Here is a 27,927-nt window from a genome sequence, read left to right as displayed (position 1 = left end):
GCAGAGCTTCCCAGGAAGAGTTTTCCACCCCTACAAGGTTTTGACCTTGTTGGAGAGGGCATGGCCTTGGCTAACTGAATGGCACAGAAGAAGTTACTATGGTGCCATGCAAGCTGAACGTGATGGAAATCTGCCTTATAAGGTACCAGGGCGAGTTGTTCATGGGATGTATGTTACTGGAGAATCTGCTGGGTATTGCTGACCACTGTACCACAGGAGCCAGGCTTTGGAGAATAAGCTGCAGAGGTAACAGGAGCCAATGAATGCTGGAGAAACCATGGGGTGGTGCAGACCAGAGCTTTGAGCACACCTGAACCAGAAAAAAAAAAATTTCCTCCTACAATGTCTCTAGTGCCCTGTACTGGCAAATCAAAAACATTTAAAGGGCCCAGATCCTTGTTGGTAGAACCAACAACAAGGATGTAGAGGATCCTTGGTGATCCAAGGATCTAGATGAAAGGAAAGAGACAACAAATCAGTAACCAGCACATCCTTCCAGAACCCTCTCAGCTCCTACATTCTACTGGTTTCTTCAAATGTCTTTTGTCTGTGATTTGTTATGTCCATCCATTTTTTTATACATTTTATTGATTATGCTATTACAGTTGTCCCATTTCCCCCCTTCATTCCCCTCCACCCCCTCTCCCACCCACATTCCCCCACTTTAGTTCATGTCTATGTGTCATAAATTCTTGAGCTTCTACATTTCTCATACTATTCTTTCCCTCCCCCTATTTTCTACCTAAAATCTGTGCTACTTATTCTCTGTACCTTTTCCCCCTCTCTCCTCCTCCCACTCCCCTGTTGCTAACCCTCCATGTGATCTCCATTTCTGTGGTTCTGTTCCTGTTCTAGTTGTTTGCTTAGTTTCTTTTTGTTTTTGTTTTAGGTGTGGTTGTTAATCATTGTGAGTTTGCTGTCATTTTACTATACGTGTTTTTTTATCTTATTTTTCTTTGATAAGTCCCTTTAACATTTCATAAAATGGTGATGGTGAACCCCTTTAACTTGACCTTATCTGAAAAGCACTTTATCTGCCCTTCCATTCTAGATGAAAGCTTTGCTGGATAGAGCAATCTTGGATGTAGGTCCTTGCCTTTCATGACTTGGAATACTTCTGTCCAACCCCTTCTTGCCTGTAAGGTCTCTTTTGAGAAATCAGCTGACAGTCTGATGGGAATTCCTTTGTAGGTTACTGTCTCCTTGTCTCTTGCTGCTTCTAGGATTCTCTCCTTCATTTTTACCTTGGCTAATGTAATTATGATGTGCCTTGGTGTGTTTCTTTTTGGGTCCAACTTCTTTGGGACTCTCTGAGCTTCCTGGAAGTCTTTTTCCTTTGCCAGCATGGGGAAGTTCTCCTTTATTATTTGTTCAAATAAGTTTTCCACTGGTTGCTCTTCTTCTTCTCCTTCTGGTACCCCTGTAATTCGGATGTTGGATCGTTTAAAGATGTCCTGGAGGTTCCTAAGCCTCTCCTCATTTTTTTGAATTCTTATTTCTTCATTCTTATCTGATTGTATGTTTCTTTCTTCCTTCTGGTCCACTCCATTGATATGAGACCCAGCTTTCATTCCATCACTATTGGTTCCCTGTGCATTTTCTTCATTTCACTTATTGTAGCCTTCATTTGTTCATCTAATTTGCGACCAAAATCAACCAGTTCTGTGAGCATCCTGATCACATCAGTGCTTTGAACTGTGCATCTGATAGGTTGGCTATCTCTCGGTTGCTTAAAAAAACTGGTTGAGGGGCTTTTAATTCTGTTAGAGCCATTCTTTTTTTTTTCCCTTTGATCTGGTTGAGCCTGTTACATATGAGGGATGGAGCCTTAGGTATTCACCAGGGTGGGGCACCCCAGTGACTGGGTTGTGATGCTGTATGTGGGGGTGGGGTCCAAGAGGGAACAGTGGCGCTTGCTCTGTTCTCTGTGGAACCTCAGTCCCTTCCGCTGCTTCCCTTGAGCAAACTGGGCCCATCTGGTGCCAGTTCCCATGTGGGTTGGCTTGTGCACACTGTGGGACCCTCCAAGGACCTCTCCTGTGAGGCTGGGAGTCTCTCCCTGTGCCTCAATCCCCACAGGTGTCCTCAATCAGTGCCCCAAGGCTCTATTTCCCAGTGCTGGGATCCTGGGTTGTGCACAGTGCCTTGCTTCACAGTCGCCGCCTTGCTGTGTCTGCTGGCTGCCACCCTTGGCTGGGGTCTGCCAGCTGCCACTTGCAAGTTCAGGGTCCACTTGCTGTGGTCTTGCACGCCCTGGATGCCTCACACGCCCGGCCCCAACGCTCTCTGCTTCTCGCCCCACGCCCGGATGCCCGACTCTGCCCCTCCTACCGGTCTGGATGAAGGCGTCTATTTTCCTGGTTATTTGACTTCCATTAAGATCAGTTTCTGTCGGTTTTGCTTGTTATTCTGTTTCTAAATTGTTGTTGTCTCTATCTTGGTTGTGGGAGGAGGTACAGTGTGTCTACTTATGCTTCCATCTTGGCCGGAAGTCTATCCATCCTTCTTAGACGAAATTTAAATCAAGCTCATATCATTTTTCTTTTGTCCCATCAGCCTTCTCTCATCCAGTTTATTATCTTCTATTTTCTCCCTATAAAACCAAACTAACCATATTATCTATAGAATTAAATTCAAATAAGGCTCTTCACAATTTGGCCATACCCTGTCTTTCTTGTCCCTTTCATCACTGAACTTTTTACTACATCTCAGACATTCTAGGCCCTTTGACTTTTTGTTTGCTCCTTCTCCAAGGCTTGCTTCATCATTTTTCAAAGTAGGTGTTACCTCAGTGAAGCCTCCTGTGGCTTACGACATTAGTTGCTCTGTGTTCTGTGTTCTCTCACCACTTTTGAAACCATCTCTGTCATAGCAGTTACCGTGTATGATAATTACCATTTTATATGTTCCATATTTGTCTTTACAGTTCCTAGGACCTGATACCCAGTGAGTGAGGGTAGTAATTTTACATCTTCGTTAAGTCTCCATTTTCTTTTTGAAGTTTGTATTATAAATAGACTTTTAGGCCTCCCATTTTAAAAGATAACTTTTGAATATTGTAGTCTTTCTGTTTTCACTATAATAATGTGCTTTATATTTATGATTTTTAATAATTTAAAAGGCACTTTTAAATATTTTATTTTGGCTTACCTCTTCCTTCCAGTGGGTAGCACAGCTGCTGTTGGAGGAGCAGGTAAGCCTAGAGATCAGTGGCCTTGGGCACCTTTACACTGCCTGGACAGGATAATGCTGTGAGGCTGGCTGTGTGCATAGTGTGGAGGGACCATGTGTACCCTGGGTGTCTTCATGTGGCACAGGTGCTGGTCCCAGGGCAGCAGCTATGATCCTTGGAGGCTGCTGGTTTGTCCATGCTGTGGAAGAGATTGGACGTTGTAACTGGCTCTTCAGAAAACCCTGCTTAGCCAAAGCTTTAAGAAGGTCTCTTCGGGGACTTCTGGCAAGATGGAGGCATAGGTGGACGCACCGTACCTCCACGCACAACCAAGATTGGAACAAGAACAAAATTTAGAGGCAGAATAACACCCAGAACTGATAGAAAATCTATCTGAATGGAAGTTGGACAGCCAAGAAGTTGAAATAGACCCGTTCATCCAGACCGGTAGGAGAGAAGCAGCCGGGCGCGGGTTGTGGCTCGGAGAACAGGGAGAATTGGGTGCATAAGGCAGTCGGGAGCGTGTAAGGCATCTGGGTGTGCAAGATTGCAGCCGGTGGACCCTGAGTACGCAAGCAGCAGCTGGCAGACCCAGTGAGGTGGCAATTGTGGAGCAGGGCAGAGTGCGCAACCCAGGATCCCAGGGAAGGGACCGAGGTCCCACAGAGAATGGAGCTACCACCATTGTTTCCTCTCGTCCCCGCCCTCACATACAAGGTCACAGTCTAGCGACTGGGGTGACCAGCCCTGGTGAACACCTAAGGCTCTGCCCCTCACCGTAACAGGAGTGACCAGACCAAAAAAAAAAAAAGGCTCAAACAGAAGAACAAATCAGTGCCCCAGAACTCATCCTTTTGAGTGACCAGGAGATAGCTAACCTATCAGATGCACAGTTCAAAACACTGGTAATCAAGAAGCTCACAGAATTGGTTGATTTTGGTCACAAATTAGATGAAAAAATGCAGGTTACCATAAAAGAAATGAAGGAAAATGCACAGGGAACCAATAGTGATGGGAAGGAAACTGGGAGTCAAAACAATAGAGTGAACCAGAAGGAAGAAAAAAACAACCAAACAGGAAAGAATAGAGAAATAAGAATTCAAAAAAACGAGGAGAGGCTTAGGAACCTCCAGGACATCTTTAAACTATCCAACATCCGAATTATAGGGGTACCAGAAGGAGAAGAGGTAGAGCAACAGATTGAAAACGTATTTGAACAAATAATAAAGGAGAACTTCCCCATGCTGGCAAAGCAAATAGACTTCCAGGAAGTCTAGGAAGTTCAGAGAGTCCCAAAGAAGTTGGACCCAAAAAGAAACACACCAAGGCACATCATAATTACATTAGCCAAGGTAAACATGAAGGAGGGAATCCTATAGAAGCAGCAAGAGATAAGGGGACAGTCACCGACAAAGGAGTTCCCATCAGACAGTCAACTGATTTCTCAAAAGAGACCTTACAGGCAAGAAGGGGCTGGACAGAAGTATTCCAAGTCATGAAAGGCAAGGACCTACATCCAAGATTGTTCTATCCAGCAAAGCTTTCATCTAGAATGGAAGGGCAGGTAAAGTGCTTCTCAAATAAGGTCAAGTTAAAGGAGTTCATCATCACCAAGCCCTTATTTTATGAAATGTTAAAGGGACTTATCTAAGAAAAGAAAATACAGAAAAAACATGTATAGTAAAATGACAGCAAACTCACAATTATTAACAACCACACCTAAAACAAAAACAAAAAGAAACTAAGCAAACAACTAGAACAGGAACAGAACCACAGAAATGGAGATCACATGGAGGGTTAGCAACAGGGGAGTGGGAGGAGGAGAGAGGGGGGAAAAGGTACAGAGAATAAGTAGCACAGATTGTAGGTAGGAAATAGACAGGGGGAGGGTAAGAATAGTATGAGAAATGTGGAAGCTGAAGAACTGACGGGCATGACACATGGACATGAACTAAAGGGGGGGAAGTGGGTGGGAGAGGGTGTACAGGGTAGAGGGGAGTGAAGGGGGGAAATGGGACAATTGTAATAGCACAATCAATAAAGTATATTTTTTAAAAAAAGGAAAAAAGGTCTCTTCTATCTCCATCTCCTTTCAAAGTCACTTCTGAAGGTACTTGAGAAAAATGATGTGACAGTTCTTATCAGAAGCAGCGTTGGAAACATAATCTGTGAGGAAAGTGGCCCATTTTCCCTTTTGCAAAAAAGACATTCTCAAATTCCAAAATATCCTCAAATTCCAAAATACCAGCCAAGACCTCAATTAACCTGAAATCTGCTAATAAAAAGAAAGGAAAGAAATTTAGCCCTGGCACAGTACTCCGTGGAATTTCATCTACACCTAGAGGTTGTGGGTTCAATTGATCAATGTTTCTTTGTCATACTGATGTTTTTCTCTTTTTCTCACTCTCTCAAATTAATAAACATATCCTTGGGTGAGGATTTTTTTAAAAAAGGAAAGAAATTTAAACTGAAGGACATTTTGTCTTGTGATATGGTCAGTCTTGCCTTTGGATACTTTTAGCACACTAGTCACATTGGTAAGGAGGGCCAGGGATGATCTCTTTGGAGATACTTCCTTCCTTTAAAGGAACTATGAGCTTTTTACCTGGAAACCAGGTGAAAGCATGCTGGAATCGGTTCTCTGGGTGTGTTGAGTCCTTCCAGGCCAACAGTACTTCAGACTGTGTTCACAGAAACACCCTCTCATGTGCTCAGAGATGTCATCTCTCTCCTGACCATGGAGGATCTCAAGCACTCACGTTGCTGTTATTGTCGCTGGTGACATTTAATTTCAAATAGGAGACCTTTGGGCCAGTGCTGCCCAGCCTTTGCTGTGAGCCTGTCATGGAGGAAAAGGCTCCGGAGAAAAGCAGTCTGTTAGAGAACAGGACAGTCTACCACGGAAATGTCTTGGGCTCCAGTGGGTCTGCATGGCTGTACACCTAGGGCAGGGACAGCCACTCCTCCAGCCTTTCAGAACAGTACCCTGGCTGCCCTGCTAAGGACATGTTTGACCATCCCACCCCATGCAAGCTTGTCAAAGATAAGACTAAAATCAGAGGAGTCTTCTGATCTGATGGGCTCCCTCCTCTCCCTGCACCTCAATCTTGGGCCCTCATTTTTGGATGAGGTGCTGAATGTTCTGGATAAAAATAAGTATCAGGTTGTTACCAGTAATTCCTTTGGGGTAAAGATAATATCCAAACCAAAAACAAAACAAAAATAACCACGGTCAAAGAGAAGAGATTCACTGGCTGTATTTGTAATTGTTTATGGGTTTTCTAAAATAATGTTTCTGCAAAGTATTTTTTTTTATTTATCTGATATGCCCTGTTTGCAAAAACATGGTAAAAAAAAGAAAAACAAAAACAAATCTGTCTTGGAAAAAGAGGAAGTGAGTCAGTTAGAACCGATTTTCACCAGGCCTGGCTGATGTTCAGCTTACATGTGTCATTTGTAGACACATAAGAAATCTGACTGGGCCAAGATGGCACAAGCTATGAAGTGCTGCATGAGTCACATTGAGGAACTTGATAATGCTCCAGCACTCTCTGAGCAAGAGAAGTCAAAATTTAATGCCTAAGCCTTTTTTCTAGACTCTTTTCTATATTATATTGTTTGGTTTACCATATCAGATTCTTCAGTGTTAAAACTTCTCATTTCACATTTAAATAATTTTATGAGTTTGGGGATTTTCTTGTAGCTTTTATATATATCCCTTATATTGATATTGCAAAATTTTGACTGTCAGCTACATGGTGGTAAGACAAGCAAAGTGTAACTGTAACTCAGTTATTTTTGAAGTTAAAATAAATTTTTATTTGCCTTTGACTTTTTATTGCAGACTCTGCATTTTGTAAATGCTACATCAGATGTTGTCATTTGACTTGTTTTTATTGCAGTTCTATAGTAAGCTATTATATGTATATTTGGAAAAGTGTATTCATATTTAGCTTTGTTTTTTTTTTCTTTTCTTTATCTGTAATACTTTTCACAGTAACCAACAATAGATTGTAAAATAAAAAGGCACAGGGGTAACTCATGACACTTCTGCAAAGACTGTGAGCTATCCCACATAATGTTCTTTGTAAATATGAGTACTTTAGTACATTAACATACTTGGTGGTACATAGGTACTTCTTCATCCAGCATATTAAAGAATATGCTAAAATGAAAAAAATTTTTATGTCATCATGGCTTTAAATATCTTACTGTGTAGGAGAGGATATGTAGATGAGCAGCATGTTATCTCTTCCATTGATCTGTACTATCTTGTGAAACAGGCAGAACATATTTCATGATTATTTTACTAATGAGCAAATGGATTCTGAGAATATGAATCGCCTGTTACAAAGCTCATTAAGTGATAAACCCCTGGATGTCAATCTAGGACTATAGAATTCATGAATCTAAGTTGACATAAATTATAAAAAGTTGATACTTGTTCTGATTATTTTTATTCTCTTGAAGTTCTAGCTGTTTGGGGCTTGTAATTGTTACCTGTCGTTAGTGTCTCTCAGTCAGTTCATGTGGACAATAAAATAACTCACCCCTATCTGTCTGTAGTCATGTTAGAACTGTTTTAGGTAAGTATAGTGCATGTTTTCACACATTTTTTACTTTGTTTAGTTTCCCTCTTATTGGAAGTTAGATATGGGTAATCACAGAACCTCTCAGCTCAAAGAAGGATTTCTGTAATGAGGCCAGAGCAGTGAGATATCCGGTGGTAGCAGAGCATACCCTTTATTTGTCAAATGGGTTTTTAAGGACATTAAAGACTGGAGGATGCTTGAAAGTTCTAAGGACTGGTGATGATACCACTGGGAATATATTTTTTTTTCAATGTTTGTCAAACATCACATGACTGACCTCAGGAAAACTAGAAGTATAAAAATATTTTCACCAATTTAAATATTAAAAAGAACAAAGAAACCAATACGTTCATTAGATTTTTGAAATCCATATTGTTTCAACTGATAAGTACTCTGTAAATTAAATATCTTGATAACATTAATGCTTACTTGGTTGGCTTAATGTTTTACAGCCTGTGCTTAGCTTAAGGGACCTTGGATTATCTGAATTAAAAATTGGACAGATTGATCAATTGGTAGACTACCTGCTTCCTGGATTTTGTAAGGGCAAAAACATTTCTTCGCATTGGCGTACTTCTCATGTCTCTGCACAGTCCTTCTTTGAAAATAAATATGGTAAGTAATATATTTTCTGTTTTAATTACTTTTAACACTATTAACAATTATAGCAGGTACCATTTATTAACATTCACTATGTAACAAGTTCTTTGCTGAGTTCCTTCCTTCCTTTCTTCCTTCCTGCCTGCCTTCCTGTCTTCCCTTCCTTCATTTTTTTGGCTAACTTTTTATATTGGAATAACTTTAGATTTGCAGAGAAGTTGCAAAGGCAGTACAGAGTTCCTGCGTACACTTCACCTGACTTCCCTGCTAATGCTGACTACTTTCGTAACCATGGTGCATTTGTCAAAACTGAGAAATTAACATTTGATGCATTACTTTATTTTTTATTATATATATTTTTTACTTTAAACTATAGACTTCATTTAGGTTTTACCAAATAAAAGTTTAACTTCTCCAAATGAGAGTTTTTCCACTAGGATCCATTTTTTGTTCTAGGATCTAATAGAGCATACTACATATTTTGGATTCCAGGTAACATACTACTCATCTCTGAGAATATATTGAAGGAACAGTCACAGTCCATTTTATAGAATGTCTACATATTTTCTGGAGGCTTTTAACAATCTGGAGTTAATAATAAGTGGACATTTTTGTTGAAAGGGATATCAGATTTATTCATTTCTTTTTGGATGGTACATTTCTTTAAGGAGTGTTAGAGGTTTGTCAAAATACTTGTTCTGTTGTGACAGAAGAACAGACTTTTCAGACTAGTATAAGTTATTAATAAAAAAAAAAGCCCAGGACAAAAGAGCAAGCAAGTTTGAATAGTTTTATGTTGAAGGTTTGATTTGAAATTGCTTTGTATAAACTTAATTCATTTGCTAATTCTTTGTGTGTGTGTCTGTGTGTGTGTGTGTGGTTTTAATTCATGTAAGGGCTGGAAGATAAGGAATTCAGGAATGAGAAAAAATGAAAGTATTTTGAACTTGGGGCTTAGATGAAAAATCTGCTTCTATTAGCTTATCTTTCTTTGTGCTATCCCATCTTTTACCTGAGAGAAGCCCTGAGACTTAGTGCTTAAGAGTGACGGATAGAATAGGATCAAACTCAATCCTGCCACTGACTGACTATGGTATTTATTTAATTTCTCCAAGTTTCTGTTTTTCCACATGAGTGTGAGGAATAACTATTCTCACTTTAGAGGACCAGATAAAACAATTTAAAGTACTTGGGGCCCATAGTAATTGTTCAGTAGAATAAAATTTTTATTGTTACATGTTACTGTTACTTATTATCATTGTTATTGCTCTTTTAATCTTCATATTTACATTTCCTTATAAGGTTGTTTCTCTTACTGCCAGCCATTTTCTAGGCTTAGGTAGGCAGAAGTATTAGGAAGGGGTTTCTGACTTCAGTCTAAGTGTTCTTAGAAGAATTCCTGAATCCTAATTGGGATGTAGGGATAGATGAGAACCATTGTTTTTGTTGTTTCTGTGTACCTTTTCTGATCATGGATGTAAAGTTGGATGGGGCCCATTAGTCAAGAATAGGAGTTAGGAAGGAACACCAAAGTATTCATGGCTTATAGCTATGGAAGGAACTTTCTTTGTTCCAAAGAACTGTGGAAGCTTTAAGAGAGTAGGAGAGCAGTACCTCTGGTTTTACCACATTGTTCATTAGAGGTTTTTAAATTGTCTTTAGGAAATAATGATTTTTGTGCTCTTAACTAAAAGTAACTTTAGATTAACATATATGCCTTATTTATACATAAAAGGCAAAACTCATATTTTGTTTTTTCTAATACTTGGTGAAATTATATTTTATTTGATTTTATATGGTTTGGCAATTAGAACATTTATTACTTTCATTTTCCCTCCAGGTTACATAGATGTGTTTAGTACTTTGCGTTCCTCTTGCTTGTACAGACGACATTCAAGAACTCTTAAAAGCATTTGTTCAGATCTTCAGTACTGGCCAGGTATGAAGCAACAACTTTATTTATTTTGAAAAAAAAAGGTATATTTATTATATTCTGATTTGTTTTTCTTAATGATGCTAATTTTAAACATTCATTTGTAGCTCATAGTAAAACTTACAGAGTATTTGTTATTGATTAGTTTGGGTATGTCTATATAATTATTTATTTGAAAAATACAAAGTAGGAGCTAAATTTTGAATGGGAGTGACAAGTGCCACAGTAAAATATTTCAGGGTACTTACTGATACCTGCTTCAAAATAAATAAGCATATTTGTATACTTCCCCTCATTTCCCAAATCCATCTGCAAGATAAGAAAATAGAAAAATGAGAAAGAAGTGAGGACAAGAGAGAGGGATTTCATCAATGGATCAGAAATTTGAGGGCTTTGCATGAGTTATAATGTAGATGACATCAAATTGATAGCAAATTGAATACATATTGATTCATATTTATTATGATTATATGATAATATGTCAGATACTAATGATGGGTTTTAGGTGACAGTGATAAACAAAAAAGACCTTTATGAAACTCCAATTAATATCAGAGGTGTGTACTATTTCCAGTGGAACTTTGGAAAAACTCTGAAGTTCAAATCAATAACAGTGGGATCTGGAATGATTGATATAGTAAACAGTTGAAAGATTGCCACAAGTGGGTCAGTCACAGAGCTGATACAGCTTTTAAATTTTAGGCTACAATTGGCAAAAACACCTTTGTTATCTGGGAGAATGGGTGTGTGCATGTGAATCTAAAGGAGTTTGTCTCTGAATCCTCTTGGATTGAGCATTGTTACCAGAGAAGGAAGCAAGACATGGCTACTCCAGATTACTTTTGGGCTTGAATCATACACTGAAGTTATCCTGCTCAGTCACCATAACACTGTGTTTTGTATTCCAAATACATTGACCACATCAGTGGATTAGCAAGACGCTCCTCCACATACTTTTAGCATGAAAGAGAGGCACCAGGTTGAACAGAGGCCAGTGATCCTCTGAAGAAATTGTTAATGTAGAAGACAGAAGTATACTTAAGGATGACGTATTTTTATTGTTTTTTTTTTCCTTTTTATGGAATATATCGGGGTGACACTGGTTAACAAAATTATACAGGTTTCAGGTGCACAGTTCTACAATATACCATTTGTATACTATAAGGATGATATATTTTAAAATATTTATGGAGACAAAAACTAACTATGTATTTGGGTATGAAATATATCTTCATTTTTCAAAGCATTTGTAGTTCAGAGCTCAGGTTCTCTAATCATATAATAAAACAAATCAAATAACAGAAAGAATAGCTAAAAAATATGGTAGATATTTTTCTTTGTGTCCTGTGACCAAAGGGAAATCTCAAAACTGAAATTACAAACAATTATTAATGACTCATAATGAAAATCTGCATATCAAAATGTTTGGGTTGAGCTCTGGCTGGTGCAGCTCACTGGATTGAGCACTGGACTGTGAACCAAAGGGTTGCAGGTTTGATTCCCAGCCTAGGGCACATGCCAGGGTTGCGGGCCAGGTTCCTAGTGGGGTGCACATGAGAGGCAGCCAAACATTGATGTTTCTCTATCTCCTTTCCATCTACTATCTCTAAAAATAAATAAGTAAAAATGTTTAAAATATATATAAAAAAATAAAAAAAAATGTTTGCGTTGATGACACACTGATCCCGAGAGCATTCTATAATTTATTAGGAAATAAGGAAGATTGCACATAAATTGATTAATTTTGAGAATTTTTTAAAATGTGAAAAATTAATATGGATAAAACAAACATTAAATGAATATGTAAGCAAGAACATTTTACTTAATTAAACCAAGAACAAGTTTACTTTGGGAAAAAAAAAACTAGTACAAACAAACTTGATTAAGAAACAATAAGGGCCCTGGCTGGTGTAGCTCAGTGGATTGAGTGTGGGCTGCGAACCAAAGTGTCGCAGGTTCAATTCCCAGTCGGGATACATGCCTGGGTTGCAGGCCATGACCCCCAGCAACTGCACATTGATGTTTCTCTCTCTCTCTCTTTCTCCCTCCCTTCCCTCTCTAAAAATAAATAAATAAAGTCTTTTAAAAAAAAAAAGATGACAAGTGTTTAAAAAAAAAAAGAAAAGAAACAGTAAGGACCTGGCTGGTGTAGCTCAGTGGATTGAGCTCAGGCTGTGAACCAAAGCATCGTGGGTTCGATTCCCAGTCAGGGCACATGCCTGGATTGCAGGCCACGGCCCCCAGCAACCGCACATTAATGTTTCTCTCTCTCTCTCTCTCTCTCTCTCTCTCTCTCTCTCTCTCTTTTTCTCTCTTTTGCCCCCCTTCCCTCTCCAAAAATAAATGAATAAAATCTTAAAAAAAAGAAACAATAAGGAAATATAAACACTATTAGAAGTGAAAAGTGGGACCTGCCACAGATGATGAATATTAAAATATAAGGATATTCAGAAAGAGAATGACATACTGTATGATTTCATTCCTATAAGAAATCTTGAAAAACAAATCAACAAGAAAACAATGCAAAAACTCATAGATCCAGAGAACATATTAGTGGTTACCAGAGAGAAAGAGGGTAGGGAGATGGGCCAAAAGAAGTTAAGGGGGTCGATTGCATGGTGATGGATAGTAACTAGATTTTGAGGGGTGATCACTTTGTAGTATATACAGAAGTCAAATGATACAGTGCACCTGCGACACATGTAATAAAACTTCAAAAAAATTATGATACTTTGTATAATTTTATATTATAAATAAAAATGTGTTGAAATAGGTAATTATCCAAGTTACAAATTAGCAAAATGGATCCAGTAAGAGATAAAACAATCACCATAACATTTGAAAGGTGGTAGTTTTTTCTTTTCTAAAGATTTTATATATCTACTTTTAGAAAGAGTAAGGGAAGAAGAAAGAGGAGAGAAATATCAATGTATGGGAGATACATCTCTCAGTTGCCTCTCATACACCCCCAACTGGGGACCTGGCCTACAACCCAGGCATGTGCCCTGACTGGGAATTGAGCTGGTGACCTTTGGTTCTCAATCCACTGAACCACACTAGCCAGGGTAAAAGGTAATAGTTTTAAAGTGTAATTCCTTTGTCCCAAAGGCACTAAGCTCAGATGGTTTTCTGGCTACATTTTTTTAAAAGATTTTACTTATTTATTTTTAGACAGAGTGAAAGGGAGGGAGAAAGAGAGGGAACGTCAGTGTACGGTTGTCTCTCATACAACTCTACTGGGAACCTGGCTCGCAACCCAGGGATGTGCCCTGATTGAGAATCGAACTGACAGCACTTTGGTAAGCAGGCTGGCACTTAATGCACTGAGCCACACCAGCCAGGGCTTATGGCTACATTTTGTTTTCTAGGATTAGGAAAAACTTTTTCAGTAAGGAAAAGGTAAAATAGGCTTCCCAGTTTATTTCATAAGATGACTGATACTAAAATATTAGCAACAAAAAAGATACAAAGGATCGATTTTGCTAATATGTAGAAATTCTACATACAGAAGTTCTAAATAATAGTAAAAAAGTTTAGAGTGTGCTGAGAATTACAATTAAGGGGTACAGGAAAGAAGTATGTCATCATGTTAATTGATTGGAGAAGAAAAGCAATGCTATTTCAGTGTATGATTAAAAGGTGTGTGATACAGACTTATGGCCGAGGTGTAGGTGAATACATTTAGCCTCCTTGCACAAGTAAAAAGGACAACAAATTTAAAAACAAAAAATAACCAGAACTGCCAGAAAATCAAGCTGTATGGAAGTCTGACAACCAAGGAATTAAAGAAGAAACATTCATCCAGACTAGTGGGAGAGGCAGCCGGCTGGGGCAGAGAGGACTCATGGTGAGTCAGTGGCTAGAAGACCAGTGCAGGTATGGTGGTCGCCAGAGGACCGGGCAAGTCAGCGGCTGGTAGAGTGGACAGTCCCACATTTTTGTGGAGATAAACCAAGAGGACAACTGGGGAGTAAGACAGACCGTTCAACCCAGGGTTCCAGTGTGGGGAAATAAACCCTCAAAACCTCTGACTGAAAAAAAAACCTATGGGGATTGAGGCTGTGGAAGAAACTCCCAGCCTCATAGGAAAGTTCGTTGGAGAGACCCACAGGGTCCTAGAATGTACACAAACCCACTCACCTGGGAATCAGCACCAGAACGGCCCAATTTGCTTGTGGGTACTAGAGGAAGTGACCTGAAAGTCAGCTGAGAGTTGAGCAAGCAGCATTGTTTCCTCTCTGACCCCTTCCCCACATACAGTGACACAGTGTTGTGACATGGGTTGCCCTGCCCAGGTGAATATCTAAAGCTCCTCCCCTTACTACATAACAGGTGCACTGAGACAAAAAAAAATATGGCGCAAATGAAAACAGATCAAAGCTCCAGAAAAAATACACTTAAGTGATAAAGAGATTGGCAACCTATCAGATGCAGAGTTGAAAACACTGTTAATTAGGATGCTCACAGAAATGGTTGTGTATGGTGGCAATATAGAGGAAAAAGTGAAGGCAATGAAAAGTGAAATGGAACCAACAGTGAAGGGAAGGAAACAGGCACTCAGGTCAGTGGTTTGGAGCAGAAGGAAGAAATGTTCAACCAGAACACAATAAACAAGAATTAAAAAATGTGAGGAGAGCCTCAGGAACCTCTGGGACAACTTGAAATGTTTTAACATCTGAATCATCGGGGTGCCAGAAAGAGAAGAGAAAGAGCAAGAAATTGAAAACTTATTTGAAAACGAGAGAGAACTTTTCCAACCTGGCAAAGGAAATAGATGTCCAGGAAGCTCAGAGAGTTCCAAAGAAGTTGGATCCAAGGATGCACACACTAAGGCATATCACAATTAAGTTACCCAAGATTAAAGATAAGGAAAGAACTGTAAAAGCAGCAAGAGAAAAGGAGTTACCTACAAAGGAGTTCCCATAAGACTGTCAGCTGATTTCTCAAAAGAAACCTTGCAGGCAAGAAGGGGTTGGAAAGAAGTATTCCAAGTCACGAAAGGCAAGGACCTAAATTCAAGGTAACTTTATTCAGCAAAACTATCATTTAGAATAGATGGGCAGATAAAGTGTTCCCCAGGGAAGGTCAAGTTAAAGGAGTTTACCATTACCAAGCCCTTATTATATGAAATGTTAAGGGACTTATCTAAGAAAAATATAAAAATACAAACAGGAAAATGACAACAAACTCACGATTTCCAATAGCCAAACCTAAAAAAAAAAAACAAAACCAAAAATGAACCAAGCAAACAACTGTAACAGGAACAGTTTCACAGAAATGGAGACCACATGGAAGGTTATCATCAGGGAGGGGAAGAGGAAGGGAGGAGAATGGGGGAAAAGGTATAGGGAATAAAGCATAAATGTTAGGTAGAAAATAGGCAGGCGTTGGTTAAGAATAATATAGGAAGTGGAGAAGCCAAAGAACCTATATGTATGACCCATGGACACGAACTAAGTTGGGGGAGTGGTGGTAGGATAGAGTGCTCACAGGGTGGAGGGGAATAAAGGGGAGAAAAAAAGGGATAGTTGTAATAGCATAATATATAAAATATGTATTTTTAAAAAGTATGTGATGTATTTTAATTGCTGTGTTTCCTAAAAATTCTTAGAAAGCTAGAATATAAATTTTAATTTCTACTAGCCAAGATGGAGGCATAGGTAGACATGCTGTGCCTCCTTGCACAACCATAAGAAGGAATACAACTAACCTCAAAACAAAAAAACAAGCAGAAGTGCCAGAAAACTGAGCTGTATAGAAGTCCTCCAAGCAAGGATTTAAAGAAATATTCATTCAGATGGGTGTGCCAAGATAGGGAGTCAAAGTAGCTCTACCTATTACAGAGAAACAAACACAGGGAGGCTACCAAATTGAGGAGACAAAGAAACATGGCCCAAATGAAAGAATGGATCAAAACTCCCCAAAAAGAAATAAGTTACAGGGAGATGGCCAACCTATCAGATGCAGAGTTCAAAACACTGGTGATCAGGATGCTCAGAGAATTCATTGAGTTTGGCAAATGCATAAGGGAAGAAGTAAAGGCTACACTAAGTGAAACAAAGAAGAATCCATAGGGAACCAACAGTGAAGGGAAGGAAGGAGGGGTTCAAATCAACTATTTGGAGCATAAGGAAATAAACAGTCAACCAGTACACAATGAAGAAGCAAGAATTTAAAAAATGAGAGGATTCTCATTCTCTGGGACATCTCCAAAAGTGCCATCATCTTTATCATGGGGATGCCAGAAGGAGAAGACAAAGAGCAATAATTTAAAATTTAGTTGAAAAAATAATGAAAGAAAACTTCTATTTTGGCAAAGGAAACATTTAAGTCCAGGAAGCACGGAGAGTCCCAAACGAGTTGGATGGAAAGAGGGTCACACTAAGACACATTATAATTAAAATGCTAGAAGTTAAAGACAGAACCTTAAAAGCAGCAAGAAAAAAAGCAGTTATTTACAAAGGAGTTCCCATAAGAGTATCAGCTGATTTCTCAAAAGAAACTTTTCAGGCTAGAAGGGACTGGGAGGAAGTATTCAAAGTGATGAAAACAAGGATCTACAACTAAGGTTAATCTACTAGCAAAGCTATCATTTGGAATGGAAGGGTCAATAAAGTACTTCCCAGATAAGGTCAAGTTAAAGAAGTTCATCATCGCCAAGCCATTATTATATGAAATGTGAAAGGGACTGATCTAAGGAAAAGAAAAAGATCAAACCTATGAACAGTAAAATGACAACAAACTCACAACTATCAACAATCTAACCTAAAATATACAAAAACAAAACAAACTAAGCAAACAACTAGAACAAGAAGAGAATTATAAATATGGAAATCATACAGAGAATTATCAGGTTGGAGGGGGAAGGGAGTGAATATAGGAAAAGATGCAGTGATTAAGAAGTATAACTGGCCCTGGCTGATGTGGTTCAGTGCATTGAGTGCTGGCTTGTGAACTGAAGGGTTACCGGTTCGATTCCCAGTCTGGGCATATGTCTGGGTTGTGGACCATGTTCCCAGTTGGGGGCTTGTGAGAGGCAACTGATCCATGTATCTCTCGCATATTGATGTTTCTTTCCTCTTTCTCCCTCCCTATCCCTCTCTCTAATAATAAGTAAACTTAAAAAAAAAAAGAAGTATAATTGGTAGGTACAAAATAGGCACAGGTTAAGAATAGTATAGGAAATGGAGAAGCTAAAGAACCTATATGCATGACCCATGGACATGAACTAAGGGGGGGATTGCTGAAGGGAAAGTACTGGGTGGAGGGGGGCAAAGGGGGAAAATGTGGGATAACTGTAATAGCATAATCAATGAAATATGCTTCAAAGAATTTAATTTCTTTAGGATATCTGTTAGGAACAAGATGTTTAGTGTCCTGTTTTTGTGCAGCATTAAATAGGAGGCTCTGTGCAGTGTGATTGAAAAGAAAAACAAGGGATGTATGTGTAAGTTACCAGAAGGGGAAGAATTATAATTAGGAGTGATATGATTATTTACATAAAATTCAAGAACATCAACTGAAAGGCTACTGAAATAGTAATAGTTCATTACATTGGTACCATATGAGATAAGTGTATAAAAATCAGTAGCTTTCTTTTATTCTAACAATAGATTTTATCTGTAGTTTCTTCAAAACCCGCTTAAATACTTTATTCTCACAATCATGAAGCACAATGTATACACACATACATATATGCATAGAAAAGTCCACTGAAGGAAATAAGAGCTGAGTAAAATAAAAAGAAAAATACCATAATCTTTTTTGCAAGGACTTAGTGTTATATCAGTATCAGTATACACCCAGATTTATCAATTTAGTACAATTCCAATAAAATCCTAAAGACTTATTTTGAAAATCAAGAAGTTGATTTTAAACTGATATAATAAAAAAAATCATTTTCTTTTCTTACATTAAAAGAGAAGTTCCAAATAGGGCAAAAGTCTGAAGACAAAAAAATTCAAAGTATTAGATGAAGTCAGTAGACTACCTTTAAAATCATAGTTTGTGGATGGGACTCTCTAATCAAAACACAGTGCAGAAAACTACAAATTAAAAAATAGAGCTAGGTCAGTTTTATAAATTACTGTGTCACTTACTTGAAAGAAAAAGGCATTAAGTATTTAAAATATGTATAACTAAAGGTTAGTATACATGGCATCCATATTCTAGAAATGAAAATGTGTGTAAATGTCTGAGTAGTCAGTTCACTAAAGGATAAAAATATTCAGTAAAAATAAAAATACATTTCAAAACTCTCCATTCTCAATTCTAATCCAAAATGCAGATTAAAAGAAGGTACTACTTTTTGTGTATCAGATTTGTACAAATTAACAAGCTTTATATTATCCTTTGTTGCAAAGGCTGTGGAGAAAAGGATCATATTCATTGGTAGACATATAAATTGATAATAGCCTTGTAGAGGGGAATTCCTTAGTGTTGAATCATGTAAACCTCATAGTTTCACTTTTAGGAATTTAGTCTATCTATACTGAAAGATAATATATACAAGAAAAAAAATAGGAAACTGCCTTTTTGATGTGGCTCAGTCGATTGAGTGCCAGCCTGCGAATCAGCGTGTCACCAGTTCAATTCCCAGTCAAGGCACATGCCTGGGTTGTGGCTCAGGCCCCCAGTAGGGGGCTGCGCTAGACATAACCACATATTGATGTTTCTCTTTCTCTCCCTGTCTTTTTCCCTTCTGTCCCCTCTGTCTAAAAATAAATGAATAAAATCATAAAAAAAAGATAGGAAACAACTAATGTCGGGAGTAGGGAAATGGTTGAATAAATTGCTATGCTTAGATAAAAATTGGGAAATTAAACAGCCAGTAAACTAAATGTACTGTCTGACCTATTTTGATAAATGTCCATAATATAGTAAGTAAAAGAAGACAATACATACTATTTTTATAGAAAGAGGATGTGTTTAAGTATATAGAAGTATAGTTATGGAATTACTAACTTATACAGATTACGTATAGGAAATAGGAGTGGGATTTGAGGAATTAGGGAACAGTTACTTATTTGATACTCATCTATGGGTTTTTTAAATATATTTTTAAATTATCAAAAAATAAACTGTAGATTAAGTCATTTTAATGACAAGTGTGTTGAAGTGTCAGGGAAAGAAGTGTGTTAAAAAACAAGACAAAAACCTAGGATGTCCAGATAGGTTGTCAGCATTTTGAATTTTAGGCATTATTCTTTTCTTGTGAAAATTTATAGTGAGAAGTAAATGTGATATTGTTTCATTCAGTTTTTATACAGACTCGGGGTTTTAAAACGTTAAAATCAAGGACACGACGCCTACAGTCCACCTCTGAAAGATTAGCAGAATCACAGTATATAGCACCATCATTTGTGAAGGTAATTAGACCTTTTTTTGTTTGAAAGAACAACAATTTTCTTTTTTTTTTTTAACTTTAATCATTGTTCAAATACAGTTTTCTCCTTTTTACTCCCAATCCAGCCCCCCCTCCCACATTTCCCCACTTCCCTCCCATTACCACCCTCCCCTTAGTTTATGACCATGTGTCCTTTAAGTTTGTTCCTGTGAACCCTTCCCACTGTCCCCTGAAATTCCCTCTACTCTCTTATGTGGGCACTGTCAGCCTGACCTCTATTTCAGTGTCTTTGGTTATATTTTGCTTGTTTCTTTGTTTTGTTGTTTAGGATCCTGTTAAAGGTGAGATCATACGGTATTTGTCTTTCACTGCCTGGCTTGTTTCTCTTAGCATAATGTTTTCCAGCTCCATCCACGCTGTTGCAAAAGGGTAGGAGCTCCTTCTTTCTTTCTGCTGCATAGAATTCCATTGTGTAAATGTACCGTAGTTTTTTGATCCATTCATTTACTGATGGGCATCTTGGTTACTTCCAGCACATGGCTATTGTAAAGAAAAAGCAACAATTTTCTAATTAAAATGAGAACCTTCAGTATCTGATTTCTTTTGTGGGCTGATTGATTTTCTCTTTTTTATTTTATGAGAAAGGATGAATAACCCATGTAATCATAACTGCAACTCTTTTGGGTGCAAAACTTGTCTCCCCATTGACCTATTAGAAGTACTCCCTTTGTTTTTTCTCCCTACCAACCTATACCTGCTTAGGAGTGGCATCCACTCAAACTAGAAGCCTGCTGATCAACTTTGATTTGTCCATCTTCTCTACTCCCACATCCGTTAATCACTGATTCCTGTTGATCACTAAAATCCTATTGATCCAGCCTCTTAAATATTTCTTAAATCTTTCTTTTCATTCCCACCTAGTTAGTTCTATTGCATAGACTATTAGAGTAATCTAGGCAAGAAATGGTTATAGACACTCATGTAGTCTAGCCTCCAGACTGCTACTCGCCTGTCTATCTCAAACATGTTACATGGAATAATTGTATTCCTCTGCTTTATTGTCACCTGCCCTGGTACACAGAGCATGTCATCATCTGTCCTCTGCCTGTCATTTTTCTGTTCTCATCTCTCATTGTGTAGCCCCATCTCTACCCCTTCCCTTCCTCTCTTGGCATCTTAAAGTCCTGTCATAGGAGATTACTTGCAGTTCTTCACCACTAAAGGCTGTTTGAAGCTTTTGTCAGTGTCCATCCTGATCACTCCCTGTGGCTAAGATGTCCCATCTCTGTAAGGCCTTCCTTGACTTCTTAGGTAGCATTTATTTTACCATACCTCATACTTCTAACATAATATCAAAACTTTATTTATGTATCTCTCCTCAGTAGATGGAAAACATTCAGATCAGTGTTCATACTTCTTTGCATCTTCACAGTCTACACAGTGCCAAGTACATGAAATGTGCTCACTAAACATCTAATATGCTAATGAAGTTTTCCTGTAGTACAGTTAAAGGAGTGTGAACATCAAGCCTTTAGAACCCTAAGTTGACCTGTTTTCATTATAGTGTTCTTACAGAATTTCTTTATAGCAATTTATTCATACAGTTATTGGATCCAGTGTTGGTTTTCTATCCATTGATAAGTAATGTATTATTGAGTTCTAATAACATTTGTCACATTGACAATAAAATTAAAAATTCTAGAATTTCAGTGAATTTTGTGTGTTTAAGTGGTCAGGATGTTTCTGAGGGGTGTTATTACCTGTATAGTCAATCATTACTGTTGTGTTGTTTGTATATTTAGGGATTTCTTTTGCGAGACAGGGGATCAGATGTTGAGACTTTGGACAAACTCATGAAAACGAAAAACATACCTGAAGCTCACCAAGATGCATTTAAAACTGGTTTTGCAGAGGGTTTTCTGAAAGCTCAAGCACTAACACAAAAAACCAATGGTAAGCTAGTTTGACAGTCATGTTTGAAGAGAATATCTCAAAGTCATAGTCCTGCCTTCAAATTATTATGCATAACTTTTCTACTTATTATCCATTTTTCCTTTTTGTTATATTCTATTATATTTATAACTGAACCTGTGTAGAAACATAAATAACTACTGATAGGGTGCTGAAAGGATATCATGGCAATTATGCAAAAGAACACCAGTTTCTAAATTTGCATATGATGAAATATGATTCCATCAATAACCTAATGTTTGCATTTCATTGAGCTGTCACTCATTGATATCATCTGACTTAAGGCTTTTTTTTTTCCTCCAGATTCTCTAAGACGAACTCGTCTGATTCTCTTTGTTCTGCTGCTATTTGGCATTTATGGACTCTTAAAAAACCCATTTTTATCTGGTAAAGGCTCTTTTAATGTATCTGACATTAATGTAAAAAAATCTTTTACATTCTCATTTCTTTTTCATAGTCTAGTTAAGACTTAGAGAAAAAACATAAATGTTTGTAGTCTAGGATCTAGGCCTTTCATTCCTAAGTCAAGACTTCTCAAATTGGGTCACTTTGAGGTTGTGTTTTTGCACTAAAGTAGAAAAGTTTTAATATCTTATCATTGTGTACCATCTGCCATGTCAGAGGACTTGTTATATTTACACTGTTTTGTGGATTACAAGAAAAGTTTCTTCATGCGCTGTAAAAATTCAAGTTTAACACAGTTTGAGGAAATAATGTTTTTATGAAAGTTCCATGGATAGTGTTAGAGTGAAAATGTTATTTCATCTGCTAGTAGTGGTTGGTTTTCTAGATTTTTAGAAAATAATACCTGTCCAATTATTAAATTAAAGAACATTTAGCAGAATTTTATAATAGCACAAAGTGACATAGATGTCTATTTTAAAAACAAATTAATAAATTAACTTTATTTAAAAATTAATGTATATAAATTGTGTCCTGTACTTTTTCAGCTTGCCAGTCTAAAATGAAGTAATAATGTGAGGTTTAAGTGGTTCTAATTGCTTTTTCAACTACCATTTAATTTTTACCCTGTGTTCTCTACTCTCTTTATGATTATTTTGAGAGAAAACAGCTTAGGTACAATAAGAACATCAGTTGACTTGGATCAGCACTTCACCCCAGAACTTACATATAGCCCAAGATAGTTAAAAAATTTTTTGTGGCATGAAACCTAAGATGAGGTTTTAACATACAGGAATAGTTCTTATATCTAGATTCACCATCTCTTGTTTTCTTCTATTTTCAAAAAAGAACCAGTATAGGGATGGTAGAGTAATATTGGTCGGTGGAGGGGATGGCATGCGCTCTGATTCTTTTGTTTCTTGCTTCATGTCTTATATTAAGCAAAATATATGTTACAGTGTGACATTCACTGCCTTTGGAAAATTACTATAGTTTTTTTATTAGGTCCAGGTGTTCCTGCTGCAAATTTATATGGATTATTTATTAAGTCCATCTACCTGCATCTTTAAACAAGTAATTCAGTGGGCTAAACCAGTTAGTGTCTGTTCTAGAATTACTGTTTTAAATTGCTCTTCCAACTTGTATGTTCTTTTTTTCCTTAATCCTCACCAAGGATGTGTTCATTAATTTTAGAGAGGGAGGAAGGGAGAGACAGAGAAACACTGATGTGAAAGAGAAACATCGATCACTTGCCTCCTATATGCACCCCGACCAGGGATCTGACCCACAATCTCGGTATGTGTCCTGACCAGGAATTGAACCTGCAACCTTTTGGTGTAGGGGACACTGCTCCAACCAATTGAGCCACCTGGCCAGAACCTGACTGGTATATTTTGATATGTTAGATGTTTTTTGTTAATCCTATATTTTTGCCTACTCATTTTTGGCTTTTATATTTCAATCTATTTTAAAGATCATATTTTTGACTTATTCTGAGGAAATTAGAAATTCATCAGTTTACTCATTTATAGCTCTAGTATGGAAGTTTACTTGAGGGGGAGAGATTTAAGAAAGCTTTTTGTTCCCTGTAGTTGATTTGTTTGTTCCCCATAATTGATCTCAAATATTTTACTGTCCTCCCAAACTTTTTTTGTCTTTCTTATACTTAATGATGTCATTACTTATAAATTATCTAAGGGCAAATCATAATAGTTGTCAGAGGAAGAAGTTCATTTGAAAAGTGGAAGTGTTGACATTTTTTTTTAATGCCAGTGTCAGTTTTGTATGCTAGGATAAGGGAAAATATTTCAGACAGTAACTGCCTGACCAGTTGTGTCTAGATAACTAAAAGTGATTGTTAAAAATGCAAACTCTATCTACAGTGCCCTTTTCCTATATGTACAGAAGTTCAGTGCCATGGCCCAAAAACCTGCATTAATACATTCCTCAAGTGATTTATAAGCACATTGGAGTCTGAGAACCATTGGTTTAACATTTCTGTTATTAGTTATTACAAGGAGAAGAGGAATATAATTCTTAGTTTTAATTGGAAAAATAGATGATGTGATTTTAATGTGAGTCATTTATTGCTTGAATGTGGTCTAGAAATCCAGAAGACCTAGTTTCTATTTCTCACTCTGATTTAATGTATGTGAAGTTGTGTATTTAATTTTGGGGGGCTTTTTTGCATCTGAAAAATTAAGGTGGTTGGAGTTTTATGAATCTATCCAATATATAAACATTTTCTTTCTTTTAGTCCGCTTCCGGACAACAACGGGGCTTGATTCTGCAGTAGATCCTGTCCAAATGAAAAATGTCACCTTTGAGCATGTTAAAGGAGTAAGTTAAAAAGTTTCCCTTGACCTCTTCAGACATTGACTGTATAAGGTCAATATGTGGTTCTAAAGGTGTGGTTAACAGAAAATATATGTATTGGTCTTTGCCACCATTTCCTGGTGCAGAGCTCCTAAAACTCGTAATTTCCTAAGTGGTGGGAATGCTGGGAACATCTTTTGTGCAACTATTTGGTCTTTGACCACTATTCCTGACACAGCTTCTAAATCCCTTGGAATTTCCTAGGCAATACAGAATATATTTTGTTCTAATTAGGTGTCTGTTGGTGGGCTTCTGAATAGCTGTAGGAGGGTGACTAGTTACTAGTAAGACTAAACCTTCATTAGAAGCTTGGAACTTTCTGCCCTACCTCACATTCTCTAGAAGAGAAAGAGACTGGAAATGGAGTTAAAGATTGTATTTATATGATGAAGCCTCCATAAAAACCCTGCTAGTTAGGGTTCAGAAAGTTTCCAGGTGAACCTGTGGTGGTGCTGAGAGAGTAGTGTATCCATAGAGGGCATAGAGGTTCTTGCTGATCTTCGTAACTTCAGTATCTGGAGCATCTGTATCTTAAGTCAATAAAATGGATGAATGCTAGTTCATACCCAGTTAATGAAATATCAGTTTGACAGATATTTAATACTGTCTCCTAAGTTACAGTCCCTGTTTTAGGTACTGGGATAGAAGAACTAAAACAAATTTCTGCCCTCATGGAGTTTTAATTCTAACAGGAATTGGACAAGGATATGGTATCTGAAGAAATAATAGAGTGTGTTAAGTAATAAAGGATTATGGTGGAAAAATAGAGGGTATAAACAGGATTGGGAGTTCTGGGATAAAGGTTCACAATTTTATTATTTTAAAAAATTTTATTTTTCAAATTATAGTTTACATTCAATATTATTTTATATTAGTTTCAGGTATACAGTATAGTGGTTAGACCATCATATACTTTACAAAGTGTTCCGCCTGATGTTCCCAACACCCACCTGGCACCATACATAGTTACTAAAATACTGTTGACTATATTCTCTATAGAATATCCCCATGTATATCCCCATGAATATTTTAACTACCAATTTGTACTTCTTAATTCTTCCACTTTTTTTACCCAGTCACTCAGCCTCTCTCCCCTCTGGCATCTGTCAGTCTGTTCTCTGTATCTATGACTCTATTTCAATTTTATTTGTTCTTTAGATTCCACATGTAAGTAAAATCATACAGTATTTATCTTTCTCTAACTCATTTCACTTAGCATAATTCCCTCTACATCCATCCATACAGTTGCAAATTCTAAGATTTCATTCTTTTTTATGGCTGAGAAATATTCCATTGTGTATATGTACCAACTTTTTTATCCAATCACCTATTTTAGGTTGTTTCTATATCTTGGCTATTGTAAATAATGCAGCAGTTAACATAGTGGTATGTATGTTCTTTCAAATTAGTGTTTTGGAAGGATTTCTTTGGATATACACCCAGAGGTGGAATCACTGGGTCATAAGGCAGTTCCATTTTTAAGTTTTTGAGGAAACTTCATACTGTTTTTATAATGGCTGCACCAACTGCATTCCCACCAACAGTACATTAGGGTTCCATTTTCTCTGCATTCTCTCTATTGTTTGTTGTTTGTTGATTTATTGATAATAGCTGTTCTGACAGGTGTGAGGTGATAACTCACTGTGGTTTAATATGCATTTCTATGATGGTAGTGATGTTGAGCATCTTTTCATGTGTCTCTTGGCTATCTGTGTGTGCTCTTTGGAGAAGTGTCTATTCAGATCCTCTGCCCATTTTTAAATTGGATTGTTGCATTTTTGATGTTGAGATATATGAGTGCTTCATAAATTTTGAATATTAATCCCTTGTCAGATATATCATTGGTGAATATGTTCTTCCATTCAGTAGATTGTCTTTTTGATTTGTTGATGGTTTTCTTTATGCAAAACCTTTAGTTTGATGTAGTCCCTATTTGTTTTTTTCTTTTATTTCCTTTGCCTGAGGAGATATATCAGAAAAAACATTACGATGAGAAACGTCAGAAATTTTAGTGCCTATGTTTTCTTCTGAGAGTGTTATGGCTTAAAATCTTTAAATCTTTAATCCATTTAAATTAAATGCCTGAAGGGGTGCATTGTTGTGATGAAGCTGCCAGTCACTGGTTGCCTTCTGAATTATCTGAATAGTTTTCGCAGAGGAATGTTCAAGCTTAACACAAAATTTGAGGCAGATTTGTTTCTCTACTGACTCAGTCATTTGGAATGCGATGGCCACATAGTACACATGCCCACTCAAAGCATCTACTGTGACAAGTACAGTGAAGCCATCATTGTTAATGCATGCGCATTCCAGTCTACTCTCCTTGGCTGCCAGGTTATGTTGATGTCACACAAACTGTTCTTGTTTCATTAACAATGGCTGGTCTTTTCCTGAACAGAACTTGTATATTTCCTTTATCATATTGAGGTACATTACCTCCATTCCCACTTTGTCTAGAGTTTTTATTATAAAAGGGTGCTGATTTTTATCAAATGCTTTTTCTGCATCTATTTGATATAATCATATGATTTTTGTTTATGTGATGTATCCCATTAATTGATTTTCAGGTATTGTACCAACCTTGCATCCCAGGAATAAACCTCACTTGATCATGGTGTATTATTTTTTTTATGTGTTGCTGGATTCAGTTTGCTAATATTTTGTTGAGGATTTCTGTATCTGTGTTCATCAGAGATATTGGCCTCTAATTTTTTTTCTTTGTGGTGTCTTAATCTGGTTTTGGAGTCAATAATGCTGTCTTCATGAGATGTTTTGAGAGCCTTCTCCTGAGTTTTTAAGAAATGTTTGAAGAGGATAGGTACTAGTTCTTCTTTGAATGGCTAGTAAATTTCACCTGTGAAGGCATTTGCCCAGAACTTTGGTTTGTTGAGAGTTTCCCCTGCCTCAGTTGAATACATAGCTTTTATTGCATCTTTAAAATACTGCAGATAAACCTGAGGAATCTTTCAGCATCTTGCTCTTTCTATAGCTAGACCACTTAGATCTTATTCATCAGCCTTGTTGAACAGTCCCTTTTTCAAAAGTAGATACTATTCATTAAATTTTTTGATATCCTTGTTTTTAACTATTGTGGTTTGCTGAAGCACCTGGATTTTATACACGTTTGATGTGGTTTTATTGAAGAATTAACTCTTCTTTCTGGGCTTGAGATAGTGAACAAGCAACACCTGCCTTCCTCCAAACCCTGCCGATGTCATTTGTTTATGAAATGTCTGATCTCAACAAGAGAGCCATTTTCCTGAATTACTGTGTTGATGGGGAAATGAGCACACACAGACCTCATCTTGTAATGGAAGCCGTTGTATCATCCTTGTTCATGTTCTGCATATGACTGCAGATAGTGCCAACGGTGGCCAGGTTCTTTCTATTTCCCCACCATTTGTCAACCTGGAGCTTCTTTTTTCCTTTCCAAGAAAAGTGAGTCCTACATTGATGTGATTGAAGTTCCTCCACAGGGTGTCTCTTGGTCCTTCACAAAAACTGTATGCCCCTTTAAAGGGATTTTGACATGTTT

General features: G+C 37.4%; 1 protein-coding gene and 1 pseudogene across 1 annotated transcript in view; both read left to right on the top strand.

The window, feature by feature from the left end:
• YME1L1 (YME1 like 1 ATPase) overlaps positions 1-27,927 on the top strand; it is a 61,896-nt gene that overhangs the window by 11,809 nt on the left and 22,160 nt on the right. The window contains exons 3-8 of the mRNA XM_045857984.1: positions 8,217-8,379; positions 10,205-10,303; positions 19,556-19,665; positions 21,446-21,596; positions 21,918-22,001; positions 24,274-24,356. Coding sequence (XP_045713940.1) covers positions 8,217-8,379; positions 10,205-10,303; positions 19,556-19,665; positions 21,446-21,596; positions 21,918-22,001; positions 24,274-24,356 — 690 coding nt within the window. The remainder of the gene's footprint in view (positions 1-8,216; positions 8,380-10,204; positions 10,304-19,555; positions 19,666-21,445; positions 21,597-21,917; positions 22,002-24,273; positions 24,357-27,927) is intronic.
• LOC123831028 lies at positions 107-6,398 on the top strand (annotated as a pseudogene).

The sequence above is a fragment of the Phyllostomus hastatus genome, unplaced genomic scaffold, assembly GCF_019186645.2.
Source record: "Phyllostomus hastatus isolate PE091 unplaced genomic scaffold, TTU_PhHast_1.1 phas_scaffold_1674, whole genome shotgun sequence".
In the NCBI taxonomy this organism is placed as follows: domain Eukaryota; kingdom Metazoa; phylum Chordata; class Mammalia; order Chiroptera; family Phyllostomidae; genus Phyllostomus; species Phyllostomus hastatus.
Note: the sequence above shows the minus strand (reverse complement) of the source record. Positions and strands in the feature narration are given on the sequence as shown.